This window comes from Mustelus asterias, chromosome 8, assembly GCF_964213995.1.
Source record: "Mustelus asterias chromosome 8, sMusAst1.hap1.1, whole genome shotgun sequence".
In the NCBI taxonomy this organism is placed as follows: Eukaryota; Metazoa; Chordata; class Chondrichthyes; order Carcharhiniformes; family Triakidae; genus Mustelus; species Mustelus asterias.
In genome coordinates this window covers 7,716,425-7,733,529 of record NC_135808.1, presented here as the reverse complement: position 1 = coordinate 7,733,529, position 17,105 = coordinate 7,716,425, and the positions used below count along the sequence as shown (strand labels likewise).

Here is a 17,105-nt window from a genome sequence, read left to right as displayed (position 1 = left end):
CACCATTCAATATCCCTTTAAACGTGCTGACACTTTGATTGGTCACAGATCACAAGACATAGCATTAAAAGGCGGCCATTCGGCCCATTGAGTCTGCTCTGCTGTTCAATGAGATCATGACAATCTTCAATTCCACTTTCCCTCCTCCTCCCCAAAACCCTCGATTCCCTTGCAAGTTAAAAACCTGCCCATCTCAGCCTTGAACATACTCAACAACCCAGCCTCTATAGCCCTTTTGTGGTAAAGAATTTGGACAGATTCACGAGCCTTAGAACAGTAAGGAGTTTCACAACATCAGGTTAAAGTCCAACAGGTTTATTTGGTATAATTTATTATTAGGTGATGCCAAATAAACCTGTTGGATTTTAACCTGGTATTGAGACTTCCTACTGTGCTCACCCCAGTCCAACACCGGCATCTCCACATCATGGCTATCCTTAGAAGGAATTCCTCCTCATTTCTATCTTAAGTGGGTGACTCCTTAAATCAGAGATTATTCTCTCTGGTCTTAGACTCTCCCACAAGAGGAAACAAACTCTCAGCATTTACCCAGTCAAGTCCCTGGAGTGATAAATACCCCGAGTGATAAAGTACATCAACTGTTCAAAATGCTAACAAATCGGCCCAATCATTTCTTTGTATGCAACACTTGGGGAGCTGAATGCTCACTGCCATGGCAGTTTCTGTAGTCCAGTCCCTCAAGTGCACAAACAACAGTCAGCATACAATAAAAACTCAGTAATCGCTGTGGTATTTTCAACAGGAAAACGTATTTTAAAAAGATACAGCAGGTTTCAATGGCACCCCCTCCCATTTAAACCATGGAATTTACCATTTCCTTGGCCCTTCCTTCCTACAATCTACAGGTTCTGGAACGTACCGCCAGAGGAGGGGGTGAAAGCAGGGACATTAGCAATTAAGAGGCATCTGGATTGGTACATGAATATGCAGGGAATAGACAAATACGGACTGAGTTAAGGGCAGAAGGTTTTATTTTAGTTTAGTTAGGGCATCATGATCAGCACGGGTTTGGAGAGCTGAAGGGCATACTCCTGTGCTGTACTTTTCTTTGTACCGATTAGTCAAGTTTGCATACCCAGTTATTGAAAAATTTAAAGTTTCATTGGTTCAAATGCATTCAAGTTAGTTCATATGAAATAGCTTTTTTATGTGAACGACTGCAACTGACTTTTCCTACTGTTTCCACCCGCCCAATCTCATCCCTTCCAGGTCTCAGTTACTTACAAAAGCCGGCATCATCCCCCTAAATGGTGGAGGGTATGGCTGGGGAACTGCCTGCTGTGGCACACCGACCCCTGGTCTAGGTGGTTGTTCGGCCATCCTCGCAGTCACCTTCTGGTCGGCTGAGGATGCTATAGAGCTTGCTGCTTCTTCTGGGCTTAGCTCTTTGGTTTCCCCCTCGATCAAAGAGCCACCCGGAGCACCCAAGTTCCGCCCACCACCCTCCCTCCAGCTGGTCACATCTGTGGGTGGAACGAGAAATGTTAAACTTAAAAACATTAACAGTTAATGGTACAGAATTTTAGGGAAGACAATACTTTGAGAGCATGATTCAAAGTGAACAGACAAAACTACAGAGGTTACATAGTCCGCCTTTAAATTGAATCCCAATACAAGGCTTTTTTTTCTATGAATAATTTGTCCCTGCTCTCCTCACAGCAACAATTCCAGCTGAATCCTGATTTTAGGGGCACTAGCACTGAAATTATCACTTCACATGCCAACCCATTAGCTAGAGTCAGCAGGTGAGCTGCCTTTGGGAGTATAGCAAAGCCAAGTCCCACATGATATTGAATGGTAACCCTGGCTAGCTCCACCCCCAGCCTGAGAGGCAATTAGATCAAGAGGTTAGGTAAGTAACCCAATTTCTAGTCACGTGGTAGGCATCCAAGCGTCTGCATGTTGCCCATTTTCTTCTGGTTTGTCCTGTGAAGCAGTTTGTTTCATCACAGGGCCTCTCCAGGCTGGCTTGCCAAACCACAGCAGCACAAGAGCGGAACACACAAAAGTCCTGGCTTTAGAAACTTCCACACAGTTTGTAACAATATCTCTCTTTTTAACAAGATATAAAAGAAACCGACTTCAAGAAGGGAAAGTAGTTTGAAATTTGAACTTACTTTACACTGATCTTATCCCTCCTATTGTACATATAATTAGAACACCACATCTGTTACCCATCTTGACAAACAGTAATTTCAAGCCTCTCTAATAACACCTTACTCCAAAGATCAGAGTTCTTGCTTTTGAAGTAGTCATGATTCACTTCTGAAAGAAATCCATGAATGATAAACACTCCCTGAAGCCCGAGAGGCTACGTGGCCACCTGACCAGCTTTTTATAAGTGCAAGCTAGCTATGACTTGACAATCTTATTTATCTTCCTCTTGGTGTTGTCAAGTAGAGTTCAAATAAAAATGATGTTTGAAATTATTGTCTGCGGCTGTAAAGCAAAAGGCACCTTAATTCTTCCAGGGAAGATCTAACCTCAGTTTCAATGAAATGCCTACATCAAAACTTTTATTTGCTGTCTTGATTTAATGTGCATTTCCAGACTTCCAATATTGAGGGTTTTTTGAAGAATGAACGATGTCGGTTGTGAACAAGAGGTCAGTTCTGAGAGCACACTATTATAATGTCATAAGGTGAAATATTTCAAATTGCCTCCCCAATATTGCAAAACATGAAAACCACACATTCAAGGAAGGCGGCAGCCCACCAACACTTTTTCAGAGCAACAGGGATAGGGCCTAAAAGCAGCCTTCCCAACGATACCCCACGTCCCAAACACAAATAAAAATCCTCATAGGGAACTTAAGAGCCAGTTCTGTCGAAGGCTCACATGTTTTTCTCTCTCAGCAGATGCTGCCACATCTGCTGAGTTTACCCTGTTTTTACTTCAGATTTGGGCAGCATGGTGGCACAGTGGTTAGCACTGCTGCCTCACAGCACCAGGGACCCAGCTTGGGTCACTATCTGTGCAGAGTCTGCATGGGTTTCCTCCGGGTGCTCCGGTTTCCTCCCACAGTCAGAAAGAGGTGCATTAGCCATGCTAAATTCTCTGTGTACCCAAACAGGCACCACAGTGTGGCAACTAGGGAATTTTCATAGTAACTTCATTGCAGTGTTAATGTTAGTCTACTTGTGTCAGTAATAAAAAATAAACTTAAATTTCCAGCATCCGCAGTACTTTGCTTTTACTAAACAAACTGGAGAACTCCTGTGTGGCTTTGGTTGCTTTTCCAAACCACATCCATCTTGTACACTATAAGTAATTTAACAACAGATCCACATTCTTGGAAAACTTTACTGATTCCATAAGACCAACTAGCTTTTAAAAAAGATTTGGAGCTACCCTGTAGTTGTAACATGGAATCTCCCACTTTGGCCACCCCTCAAATAAAAAAAATGACAGCAACTGCAAACCAGTGGAGCAAAGAGACTTACTTTGAGGGCGGAGGCTTGGTCCGGGCCCATACGACTGATCTGCAATGTCCCTTTCTCGGCCAACTTTGTCCTGATCTCCAGCCGCTTGCAGGGTTGGAAATTCCTCGCGAGAGAATGGCGACTGTTGGTTTGATCCCTTTCCACCTGATCACAAGAAGGCTTCATTAAACATCATTTCACCCCATAGCAAGTGGAGATGCCATTGCAGCAGACAAGCATTTACATTCAAGTCCCTTTCAGGGCAAGGAGGTGTCAAAGCACCCCGCACGACAATTTCTTCAGAGAATCAGAGGACAACACAGCACAGGAGGTAACTATGTGGCTCATCCTGCCTGTTCCATTTCTTTAGTAGAGACGTCCAAATATTTCCACTTGCCTGCTCTTTCCCTAGAGCCCCTGTAATTTTTTCCCTTCCAATATTTACAGGCAGCACAATGGTTAGCACTGCTGCTTCACAGCACCAGAGACCTGGGTTCGATTCCCGGTTTGGGTCACTGCCTGTGTGGAGTTTGCACGTTCTCCCAGTGTCTGCGTGGGTTTCCTCCGGGTGCTCTGGTTTCCTCCCACATTCTGAAAGACATGATTAGATGCATTGACCCGAACAGGGGCCGGACTGTGGCGACAAGGGGATTTTCACAGGAACTTCATTGCAGTGTTAATGTAAGCCTTACTTGTGACTAATAAATAAACTTTAATTTTCAAAGGGAAATTGGATAAATATGACCGAATCTGCTTCCGCCACCGTCAGATAGTGTGTTCCTCTATGACCAATAACTCATCCGAATGCCTTGCTGTGCTAGCAACTTGCCATTAATAGCAATGAGACAAGCAATTAATTAGCCTTTTGCTTTATACTTGGTTGAGAAGGAACATCGCCTGTGCCACCAGAGAAGCTCTTGGCTCTTCAAACAGTGCCGGGGACCCTTTAACCACCCAAGAATAGCAAGATGAAAAACCTTGGTTTGCACATCTTCCAAAGGATGGCACCCTGAAAAGTATAGGAGTCTTCGAGCACATTATACTGTTAGCTAGATTATCCTTGCAAGTCCTGATGTAGGGCCTCAACCCACAACCTTCTGAGCGAGGAGAGAAATGAATGGAGTGGGACACATTACAAGTAAAATGGAAATACTAGCTCCAAATACCAACCTTAAACTAATATTCAAGTTTCTTCGAACTGAACTACAGTTAGAGGACTCCATTTTTATGATGAACACGCAGGCTCTGTGTGGGTGGGGTCAGACCTCAATATTAGATGTGGAAACCATCTTCAGATTATATCTAAGATTATGCTTTTTTAATAAACGTGTAACGAAGTGGAATCAAACTTGACTAAAATCAATACTCTTTCTGAACAAGTCTGAAGGAACTATAATTTATTTGAATGTGAAAGTAGTATTTAAAATAAAAAGTACTCACCTGTACACCAGGCAACATAGCCACTATAATAAAATCAGCCAATCAGGTCACAAGACTGACATCACAATAGTATCTCTGATCAGATAATTTCAAGGTTATTTCTCACTCAAAAAGAAATATTAATGAACACACATCGGTTTAAACAATCCTGGTTCTTGGATTGGGCAGCAAAGTGGCTTAGACAGAGAGTTTACCCCTCGGGCCTTGGTTCATAGCCATCTGACAATATCAGTACTAGTTTTCTACCTTGCTCCAAAGCAACAGAGAATAATGGTAAAGTGGGACAACAGAAGCGGACTTCACGAGGCCGAAGGATACATGGCACAAGCAGGAAACAAGAGCTTTGCTCTGTATTTCCATCATTCTGTACCTGACCTGGGAAGTACCAAGCGTCCCAGTGCACGTACGTTGTTTTAGAATGCTAACCTCAACAAATGTCCTTTCATCTACCAAAGGGAGCTGGTTTAAATCCAACCCTCAGTGGAAGCGGAAAAGTTCATGATCTGTTAATTGTACCGAGAAGCTTCAGAAAGTCCAACCCTATTTATAAATGGGCAAAGTCCTGCCAATATATCAACAAAACAAGGCAGAGGTAGAAACAGAAGCAACTGCCAAAGAATCCTGCACCATACAGTATTTCAATAATGCACAATGTTACACAGACAGTGTTGCCATTGAAGTCTATCTCTGAACTTGCTCGAAATCCGATGCCATCTGACTCCAAAAATGGGTTCAGATGAAATCTTCAATTCTCAATCACAAGCACCCCAAGTGGGAAACTGAAACGCTTAGCACTGGATAGATGCACGGCAGACTCGTAGGATCGCCATGATGAATCACTCAGCTCACAAGCAGTGTTTTTGGCAGGTTGATTTTAAACTCACCATCTCCTTGCGCACCATGTGTAACGCTCGCCTGTGCCCAGGATTTTGTTCCGCTTTGTGCTGAAGCGGTGGCCTGCAATTGACAAGGGAAGAAAATATCTTGGCCGTTTACTTCACAACTTTGTTTTTGGGGTTCATTTTTTAAAAAATTCTATTATTCAAAATTTCACAAGTACTTTTGATCTGTGTTAGGTCAACAAACTGATTACTTCTACTTATTCACAGGCTGCCGGTGCGTACAAAGGTGCCTGTGGTCTGTTTGGGGATTTTACCCCCCGCCCCCACTCCTCTCAGAATACATCCAATTCAATTTTGAAGGATTCCACTGAATCTGCTTCCAGGGAGATCCAGGTCATTAGTGTGTAAACAAATTCTTATCTCTTCTGACTCTTGACAATTACATCAAAAGTGCTCAAGTTATTGATCCGCTTGCCAGCTGAAACAGCTTCTCTATTGAATCTCCCCTCTGCTCCAAAGAATCCCAGCCTCTCCAAAGTCTCATCTCTGGAATCATTCTTATAAATCTCTGCATTTTCTCCAAAGGAGGGTGTAATTTAAAAGAGAGGGAGGGAAGAATAAGTGTTGGCTATCTCGGCAGAATGCAAAATTATCAGCAATGCTTCAAAGAGACATACAAGGTAAAGGACTCAAATCTGTTTATTAAGATTGAAATGTCACAGAAACAGCCCAGAACATGGCCTTTCAGCCCACTGAATCTGTGCTGGCTCTCCAAAGTATCCTTTGACCCATCGCTTTGCAAACTACCCCTTTTCAGATAATGATCCAACCAACCCCCCCCCAACCGCAGAACAGCCCGGGCTTCTCCAACCTTTCTATCTAACTGGTTCCAGGGGTGTGTACCTTCATTCTTGTGAATTCTTTTCTGGGTATCACCTTCCTGAATTGCAGTGGCCAGAACTGGATGCAATATTCCAGTTGAGGCTGGACCAATATTTGCATGGGTTTAATACATCTTCCTCGCCTTTGTACAACTATGCTGCCATTTATTAAGGCCCAGGATCCCATAAGCTTTATTATCTACTTTCACAACATGTCCTACCACCATCAATAATTTATGCACACATACACTCAGCCCCCGCTCCACTTCAGAACTATATGCTACTTCATTTTGTATGGTCTCTCGGCCAATTCACACTTCTCTGCATCAGATTTCACCTGCCATTTATCCACCCGTTGCACCAGCCTGTCTCTGCCCTTCTGAAGTTGTATACTAGCCTCCTCACAGGTTTATATATTAAAACAAAATCTAAATTTCATCTCATCCACAAATTTTGAAATTGCCCCCTGCACGGCAAGGTCTAGGTAATTTCTATACATCAGGAAGAGCACGGGTCCCTACACCAATCCCTGGGAATTCTACTCTAAACCTTCTCCCAGTCCAAAAACAACTGTTTAACACCACTTAGCCAATTTCACATCCACATTGCTACTGAAATTTTTATTCTACAAGCTTTAACTTTGCTTACAAGTCCGGGGTGCAGTACCGTCAAACATGGTTTCAAAGTCAATGTGTATAACATTAAGAGCAGTACCTTCATCAACCCTCTGTGACCTCATCAAAAAGCCCTGGCAAGTTAGCCAAACACAATTTGCCCATAGCAAGTCCATGCTGCCTTAATTAACCCCACATTTCCCCCCCCAAGCAACTATTAATTTTGTCCTTACCCTACCATAGAGGTTAAATGGACTGGCTGATGGACCTTTCTTAACCCCCCTCTATTTTGAACAATATTCACCAGTTCTTTGACATCACTCCCAATATCCAAAAGACTGGAAGATTGTGGCCAGCGCCTCTGCAATTTCCATTCTCAATTCCCTCAGTCACCTGGGATGCATCTCATTTGCTCCCAATGCCAAAGATTGGCAAGAAAAATATGTTTTTTTGCTACAGATGTCAAATATCTATCCAAACACTCGAAGATGCAGAAAAAAAACTCAATTCAACAGCTCATCCAGAGGATACCGCCTCCTCCTACATGATCCAAATCACACACCTGTAGGTCAGCCTACGCTGGGCTCAAATCCTGTTCAAGGTTTCAACTCCCAATCCCTGATCCACAAACCCAGCAAACCTCTTTTTTTTTGGAAGGGTGTGGGCAAACGACCACCTATATTTCATTAAACAGAAACAATGTTGGCACATGGTGCGAGTTAGGTTCGGTGCATTGGTCATGCCAAATTCTTCCTCAGCCGTACCCGAACAGGTGCCGGAGTGTGGCGGCCAGGGGATTTTCACAGTAACTTCATTGCAGTATTAATGTAAGCCTACTTGTGACTAATAAAATTAATTTTAAACATCTCAACACCAGCCATGAACCAATGCTAGATAACTCACAGACGAAAATTGCCTACCTCCTGTGGAGCTGCTACCACTGCTGTTGCTGGACGTTTCGGCTGACTGGAGCCAGACGTCTGTGAAGCCGGCGGCAGCTGCGATTCCGGCTGCTGAGTTGTTGATGCATCGGTACTGAAAGAGGAGGACGACAAACTTGAAATGCTGAACACAAGTCTTTACCCACCACAAACTTTAATCACGCAAAATTATACTGGAGGGAGAAAAAGAAAATGCACTATTAAATAAAAAGGAGAATATCCAAGGACTATAGTATAGTTACCAAGCATGAGAAAAGATGCCACTCAAATCAGTACTCAGCACTGGACACTGCAATCCAGACCATGGCACCAATGGGCAAGGAACTGCACAGGAGGGAACATAAAAAGAGTAGAAAGGCACTCGTTAGAGGAGATTCCATAGTTAAGAAGGGGGCAGACAGACATTTCTGCAACCCTCATTGAGAGTCCTGCACAGCGTGCTGCCTCTCGGGTGTTAGGGCAAAGGATATCACAGAGGGGGGGGGGGTGGAATATTCTGCAGGGAGAAAGGAAGTGAGCCAGAAGCTGTGCTACACATTGGTATCAATGACCGAGACAGCAGGCATCGAGGGGGTCCTACAGTCAGGTTTTCAGAAGCCAGGGAGGAAGTTAAAAAAGTGGGATCTCCAAGGGAGCAAACTCCAGATTAGTCCCAGTGTGGGGTCTGGCGAGACGGGAAAGAGAGGGAGCATCAACGTATGGTGACAGGCATGGTGCAGGGAGGGAGGGTTTCAGATTCTTAGGACATTGGGATCAATTCTGGGGCAGGAGGCACATTCAAAAAAGGGACTGGTGGCACCTCAACAGGACTGGGGCCAATGTCCTTGCAGGGCAGCTCACAAGTGTGGTTGGTAACCCAAATTAGTGGGTACCAGCATACTGAAGGAGGAGGTAAGAAAGTGAGCATTGGATAGTGCTAGCAAAAGAAGTAGCATCATTAGAACTAAGAATACAAATACAGGTTTAAAATATGTAAAAAGCAAAGCGAACTACAAGCACAGTCTTACTGGAATACGATTCAATAGCAGGAATAAAAATATAGCTCAAAAAAGGTAAGAATTAGATGCTTATAATTCAAGTATATGAAAAGTTCACCAAGAACAGGTGTCACTGTAGTGTTGGAAAGAGAATGCCTTGACAAAATTCATACTGTTCCCGGTGACAAGTAAGAAAGGTATGATCATGCTACTGGGGCTATTCCATGAACCGTCAAATAATGAGACAGAGGAGCAAATCTGCAGGGAAATCACAGATGCACAAGATGTACAGAATAGTGAAATCGGGGGCTTGAACATTGCCCGAATTGATATTCGGGCAGGGGAAGTGGAATTTATTAAATATACTCAGCAGGACCTTCTTGACTAATATGTTTTTGGGCCAACGAGGAAGGAGGCAATGCTGAATTTGGTGCTGGGGAATTAGGTGGGCCAAGTGGATGTGAGGGAATACTTAGATTAGTAATTTGGAAGAAAAAATATCCAAAGTAGAACATTTAAATTGAGAGAGAAATAACTTCAATGGGATAAAAAGGGATCTAGTCAGAATAAAATGGAACCATAGACTGACAGGAAAAAACAGTAACAGGCAATTGATGATCTTTAAAGGATTTTTTCCACTGGAGTTTTGAGATCCGATGTATGCTTAGCTCCGTTTGCTTCAGTTGACACATTTAAATGTAATTGCAAAGACTTCATTTTAAGATATTTCTGCCTATGGAATTACATTTAAGCGCTAGGCTGTAGGGGTTAACTAACACTGCTAACTTTTAAAGCTAAATTGACTACATTTTAAACTCAGAAGGCATGCTGGGTTATCTGAAAACTGACCGCATTCCTGCAAAGTACACAGCAAGCAAAACAAGTTTTGATAATAACAGCTGCAAAATCTATTTGAGACAGAGACAGGCTGCAAGGACAATGACAATAACGAGATAAGAATTAACATAGTTGGGAACTGTGTTCAGTTTGTTTGAGATCCCGTCCAGTACAGGGACTGGCTTAGCAGCCATTCGCTCTGCTTCTGTAATGATTTAATTATCTTTAAGTTCTGTTCAATAAAAGAAAAAAAGTTTTAGTTTTTAAACTGGAAGCCAGAGGAGTAGAAGCTTTGCAGATGGAGGGGGAACATCTCAAGCTTTGCTAGAAGAAAAGCCACACCATGGAGCAAAAGGGAAAAGGCGGCTAGTGCCAGAAACTTAAAGAACAGCTAGTTAAGAAAACTAAAGAAAGATGTTTCTAGGAAGTCTGAAGTTAAAGGGGCAATGAGGAACTGGAATTAGAACAAAGTTCAGGTGAAGACAGACAGAGCTGAGAAGGAGTTGGCTAGTGAGAAACCAGAAGAGATATCTGAAGTGGTCCTAAGGTTTGAGATATCTTACTGCAGTCCGTGAGACATTCGTTAAAAAAGTTGTGGAGCAATTGGTGGCTGGATCTGAGAGTTTGTGCGAAAGTATTCAAGACAAAAGAATCCGGAAAACTTGGGAGGTGGATCCTTGTTAAAACAGTGGAGAGAAAACTTTGTTTGAAAAGATAGTTGGAAATCTTGAAGGTGGATTCTTGCTGGAAAGCATTGCTTGAGAGGCTATTTTAAAGCATATCTTTTTAGAGTGGAGTAATTTGAGGAATCATCATAGAAATCATAGAAACCCTACAGTGCAGAAGGAGGCCATTCGGCCCATCGAGTCTGCACCGACCACAATCCCACCCAGGCCCTACTCCCATATCCCTACATATTTACCAAACTAATCCCTCTAACCTATGCATCTCAGGACACTAAGGGCAATTTTTAGCATGGCCAATCAACCTAGCCCACACATCTTTGGACTGTGGGAGGAAACCGGAGCACCCGGAGGAAACCCACACAGACACGAGGAGAATGTGCAAACTCCACACAGACAGTGACCCAAGCCGGGAATCGAACCCAGGTCCCTGGAGCTGTGAAGCAGCAGTGCTAACCACTGTGCTACCGTGCCGCCCAATGGAGATACCCATGAAAGATTGATTGAGTGGCACCTGCCATTTGGATTCAGAGTGGAGTGTTATCCTTGCCATTTGTGAAGGGGGAATGAAGGAGTATTATAACCAAACTTTTCATGTTTAATACATGTTTTTTTTCTAGTAAAGTAACTAATTGGCAGTCTTGTCACTGTTCCTGTTCCTCCACGTTTTCCAAGTAAAACTTTAGTTTTCTAAACCAGGATTCCATTCTGGGACCTTCCTGGCCAGTAGTAACACTGCCAAGGCTGATCTGCATCCGGAAAGTTCTGCTGCAAAGTGGACAGGATACGGCAGAAAGAGAGTTCTGGAGGAGTTGCTGGCCTGGACTTTCACCTGCTTACATTTTCTCTGAGATATGTGCTTGCTTTCAAAGGAGGCTGCACATTTAAAAAAAAAATTTGGTTGCACCAGGTTCAACAATCTTGAGCAAGTTTTCCCCAGGACTGAAAGCCGATATCAAAATTCAGTCCAAGCGAAGTCTTTACAACACCCTTGTAGTGTTTCCTTTGACTGGCACACTTCAGATTCAAGCTCTTCATAGAAGATTTGCTTCATACAAGAGTGTCATGCATTCTGGCTACATGACCAGTGCAACTCAGTTGCAATTTGAGGCAATAATGAAATAAACTTTAATATAGTGTGGATGCTTGGCATGCCAGGTCATGGTATATTGTCCTGTCATCTGATCTTCAGAAGGCAGCTCAAGTCAAAGTGGTAGAACTTCTTGGTCTGTGTACCAGCTATTTCACGCATGCGTAAAGCAGAGTGGGCAGGACTACTGCTCTATAGACTTGCTTCACATCATTCTTAGATTGATGTTTGAAGTGGGTCAAAAGCTACACTTGCTTTCGTAATTCTTGCACGTGTCTCATTGTCAATACAGGCAGTTGGAGAGTATGCGAGATGCATGACCTTATTCACTGCTGACAGGTTCTGGTCACAGACTAAAACCCTTGGGGCTTGGGATAGAGTTTTTCTGAAGCAGGCTGGTACATCACTTCAGTTTTGTCTGCACTGATCACAAGACTGAAGTTGTTGCATGCATGCATTGGAGAACAAGTCCATGCTACACTACATGCCAAGCTCTGAACCAGCAGCTGGTATAGTCACTGGCAAACAGGAAATTGCAAACTATGTTCTTGGAGACCTTGGTCTTCGCCTGGAGTCATCTCTGGTTGAACAGTTTCCTGTCCCTATATCATCCGATGTCAGTATCACCACCATGGAAGGCATTGGAGCTGATGGGATTCTGGCTAAGGGCAATAGATTTAATTTTTGGGGGCAAAACATGTGTAAATGCAAGGAAGAACTTTTTCTTTTTTAAATGCAGAAAGTGGCAATGTCATAGAACATGCTGCCAATGGAAGCAAAACAAAGAACAAAGAACAGTACAGCACAGGAAACAGGCCCTTCGGCCCTCCAAGCCTGTGCCGCTCCTTGGTCCAACTAGACCAATCGTTTGTATCCCTCCATTCCCAGGCTGCTCATGTGACTATCCAGGTAAGTCTTAAACGATGTCAGCGTGCCTGCCTCCACCACCCAACTTGGCAGCGCATTCCAGGCCCCCACCACCCTCTGTGTAAAAAACGTCCCTCTGATATCTGAGTTATACTTCGCCCCTCTCAGCTTGAGCCCGTGACCCCTCGTGATCGTCACCTCCGACCTGGGAAAAAGCTTCCCACTGTTCACCCTATCTATACCCTTCATAATCTTGTACACCTCTATTAGACCTCCCCTCATTCTCCGTCTTTCCAGGGAGAACAACCCCAGTTTACCCAATCTCTCCTCATAGCTAAGACCCTCCATACCAGGCAACATCCTAGTAAACCTTCTCTGCACTCTCTCCAACGCCTCCACGTCCTTCTGGTAGTGCGGCGACCAGAACTGGACGCAGTACTCCAAATGTGGCCTAACCAGTGTTCTATACAGCTGCATCATCAGACTCCAGCTTTTATACTCTATACCCCGTCCTATAAAGGCAAGCATACCATATGCCTTCTTCACCACCTTCTCCACCTGTGTTGCCACCTTCAAGGATTTGTGGACTTGCACACCTAGGTCCCTCTGTGTTTCTCTACTCCTGATGACTCTGCCATTTATTGTATAACTCCTCCCTACATTATTTCTTCCAAAATGCATCACTTCGCATTTATCCGGATTAAACTCCATCTGCCACCTCTCCGCCCAATTTTCCAGCCTATCTATATCCTGTTGTATTGCCCAACAATGCTCTTCACTATCCTCAAGTCCAGCCATCTTCGTGTCATCCGCAAACTTGCTGATTACACCAGTTACACCTTCTTCCAAATCATTTATATATATCACAAATAGCAGAGGTCCTGCGGAACACCACTGGTCACAGACCTCCAGCCGGAAAAAGACCCTTCGACCACTACCCTCTGTCTCCTATGGCCAAGCCAGTTCTCCACCCATCTAGCCACTTCTCCTTGTATCCCATGAGCCTTAACCTTCTTAACCAACCTGCCATGTGTGACTTTGTCAAATGCCTTACTGAAATCCATATAGACGACATCCACGGCCCTTCCTTCATCAACCGTTTTTGTCACTTCCTCAAAAAACTCCACCAAATTTGTAAGGCACGACCTCCCTCTTACAAAACCATGCTGTCTGTCACTAATGAGATTGTTCCGTTCTAAATGCACATACATCCTGTCTCTAAGAATCCTCTCCAACAACTTCCCTACCACGGACGTCAAGCTCACCGGCCTATAGTTTCCTGGGTTATCCCCGTAACCCTTCTTAAACAACGGGACCACATTCGCTATCCTCCAATCCTCAGGGACCTCACCCGTGTCCAAAGAAGCGACAAAGATTTCCGTCAGAGGCCCAGCAATTTCATCTCTCGTCTCCCTGAGCAGTTGAGGATAGATGCCATCAGGCCCTGGGGCTTTGTCAGTTTTAATGTTTCCTAAAAAACCTAACACTTCCTCTCTTGTAATGGAGATTTTCTCTAACGGGTCAACACCTCCCTCCGAGACACTCCCGGTTAACACGCCCCTCTCCTTCGTGAATACCGATGCAAAGTATTCATTTAGGATCTCCCCTATTCCCTTGGGTTCTAAGCATAATTCCCCTCCTTTGTCCCCGAGAGGTCCGATTTTCTCCCTGACAACTCTTTTGTTCCTAACGTATGAATAGAATGCCTTAGGATTCTCCTTAATCCTGCCTGCCAAGAACATCTCGTGACCTCTTTTTGCCCTTCTAACTCCCCGTTTGAGTTCTTTCCTACTCTCTCTGTATTCCTCCAGAGCTCCATCTGTTTTCAGTTGCCTGGACTTAATGTACGCCTCCCTTTTCATTTTAATCTGATCCTCAATTTCCCTGGTTATCCACGGCTCTCGAATCCTACCTTTCCTATCTTTCCTTTTTACAGGCACATGCCTATACTGCAGCCTTATCAATAGTTCCTTAAAAGACTCCCACATGCCAGACGCGGACTTACCCTCGAACATCCTCTCCCAATCAACATCCACCAATTCCTGCCTAATCCGGCTATAGTCAGCCTTCCCCCAATTTAGCACCCTGCCCGTAGGACAGCACTCATCCTTGTCCATTACTATCCTAAAGTTAACAGAGTTGTGGTCACCATTTGCCACATGTTCCCCTACCGAAACTTTGACGACCTGACCGGGCTCATTTCCCAGAACTAGGTCCAGTATAGCCCCCTCTCTAGTCGGGCTATCTACATACTGTTCCAAAGAACCTTCCAGTACGCATTTTACAAATTCCTCCCCGTCCGGACCCCCAGCTCTAAGCACTTTCCAGTCTGTGCCAGGGAAATTAAAGTCCCCCACTACAACAACCCTATTTTTTCTGCACCTATCCAGAATCTCCTGACATATCCTTTCCTCCACTTCCCGTGGGCTGTTGGGTGGTCTGTAGTACACCCCCAGCATAGTGACTGCACCCTTCCTGTTTCTGAGTTCCACCCACAGCGACTCAGTACATGACCCCTCCAAGTTGTCTACCCTCTGCACCGCGGTAATATGCTCCTTAACTAATATCGCTACTCCCCCACCTTTTTTAGCCCCTCCTCTGTCTCGCCTAAAACACTTATACCCCGGAATATTCAGCTGCCAGTCCTGTCCTTCTTTTAACCAAGTTTCCGTCACCGCAACCACATCCAAATTCCGCATAAGCATTAAGGCCCTAAGTTCGTCTGTTTTACCCGTTACGCTCCTCGCATTGAAGCAGATGCACTCCAGACCTCCAGGCCCACTCAGGTCCTCCTCCTCCAGAGTGCACCTCTTCTTAGCTCGCCTTGCCCTGGCCCCCAGCTCAACCCCAGCCTCAGTATTTACTGACCTACTGTTTTGTTCCCCACCCCCCTGCCACACTAGTTTAAATCCTGCCAAAACACTCTCGCAAAACTCCCAGCCAGGATATTTGCTCCCTTCCAGTTAATGTGTAACCCATCCTTTCTGTACAGTTGCCATCCTGACTTGAAGATTTCCCAGTTATCGATGAATTTAAAACCCTCCCTCTTGCACCAGTCCTTTAGTCACGCGTTCAACTGTAGAATCTCCCTGTTCCGAGCCTCACTTGCACTAGACACCGGGAGCAGTCCAGAGATTGCTACCCTGGAGGCCTTACTTTTTAGCCTCGCACCCAACTCCCTGAATTTCTCTCGTATGACCCCCCTGCTCTTCCTACCTACATCATTTTCACCAATGTGTATAATCACATCCGTTTGACTACCTTCCTTTTTAAATATGCTTCCTACCCTCTCGGAGACATCCAGTACCCCGGCACCAGGGAGGCAGACTACCATCCTGGATTCTCATTCACTCCCACAGAACCGCCTGTCCGTGCCTCTAACCATTGCGTCCCCCACAACTATCACACTCCTAAACCCCTTCTTTCCCTTCCGGACCCCTGAGCCGGTCTCCGTGGAGGCGATCTGGTCCACGTGGCTTACCCCTGGAGGGTCATCCCCCTCCACAGAATCCAAAACAATATACCTATTTTGGAGGGGGACAACCACAGGGGATCCCTCCACAGACTGCTCACTCCCTTCCCTTCTCCCATCTGTTGCCCATCCCTTTCTTTTATGGGAGACTGCCACTGGGGTACTTTCTGGCACATCACCCTTCTGACTATTACCCCATCTAACTGTGACCTACGTGTCTTCCTTCTGAGACCCTGGTGTCACTACCTGACTATAACTTTTATCTATTAATCTCTCATTTTCCCTAACTAAACTGAGTTCATCGAGCCTCAGCTCCAGCTCCCTTACACGATCCTTCAGGAGTCGCAGTTCCACACATCTGGCACAGATATGGACTTCCGGGAGGCAAGTTGTCTCCAGGAACTCCCACATCCCACACCGAATGCAGTATACTGGCCTCCCACTCATACCAGCCATGTCCTTTTTAGTTTTTGGGAGGTAAAACAAAAAAAGGGGGTGTAACAGAAGAAAAACAAACAACCTTCCGCGCCTTCGCCGAAGCCCTGTGAGCCAAAGCCCTTACAGCTCACACTCTGCTCCCTGCTCACTCCGCTGCCCGCTCCAGACGCTGCCCACTCAAAAGTGCGGCCTGCTTTTAAACCCTCCAAAAAAAACCTTCCCCAGGCTGCTCCTGGGCCTACTCCCTGGACAAGCAGAAAGATCTATGATTTCAAAAGGAAATTGGATGGGCACTGGAGGGAAATAAAGTTGTATGGCTACAGGGTGGAGTGAGGGAGATGGAACTGATCAGATTGCTCTACCATGAGCTGTTATGGAGTCAATGGACTGGATACCTTCTATCATAATTACTGAGAAGCTAGTTTATCAGTAACAAGGCAATGCCAAGTTTGGGGCTTAAAAGTCTTGTTTTAGGCACATACTACTCAGGGGAGATGGAGGCCTTGGGGGAAAAAAAGTGTTTATTTTGTAGAGACTCAATTTCAAAAGGAGGGAGGAGCAAGTGAATAAGGCCAGTAAC

General features: G+C 44.8%; 1 protein-coding gene across 1 annotated transcript in view; it reads right to left on the bottom strand.

Annotated features, from left to right (window-relative positions):
* prrc2a (proline-rich coiled-coil 2A) overlaps window positions 1-17,105 on the bottom strand; it is a 129,494-nt gene that overhangs the window by 66,451 nt on the left and 45,938 nt on the right. Inside the window, exons 4-7 of the mRNA XM_078219083.1 lie at window positions 8,141-8,255; window positions 5,768-5,840; window positions 3,465-3,608; window positions 1,246-1,484 (exon numbers count right to left, since the gene is read on the bottom strand). Of these exons, the coding sequence (XP_078075209.1) occupies window positions 1,246-1,484; window positions 3,465-3,608; window positions 5,768-5,840; window positions 8,141-8,255 (571 nt within the window). The remainder of the gene's footprint in view (window positions 1-1,245; window positions 1,485-3,464; window positions 3,609-5,767; window positions 5,841-8,140; window positions 8,256-17,105) is intronic.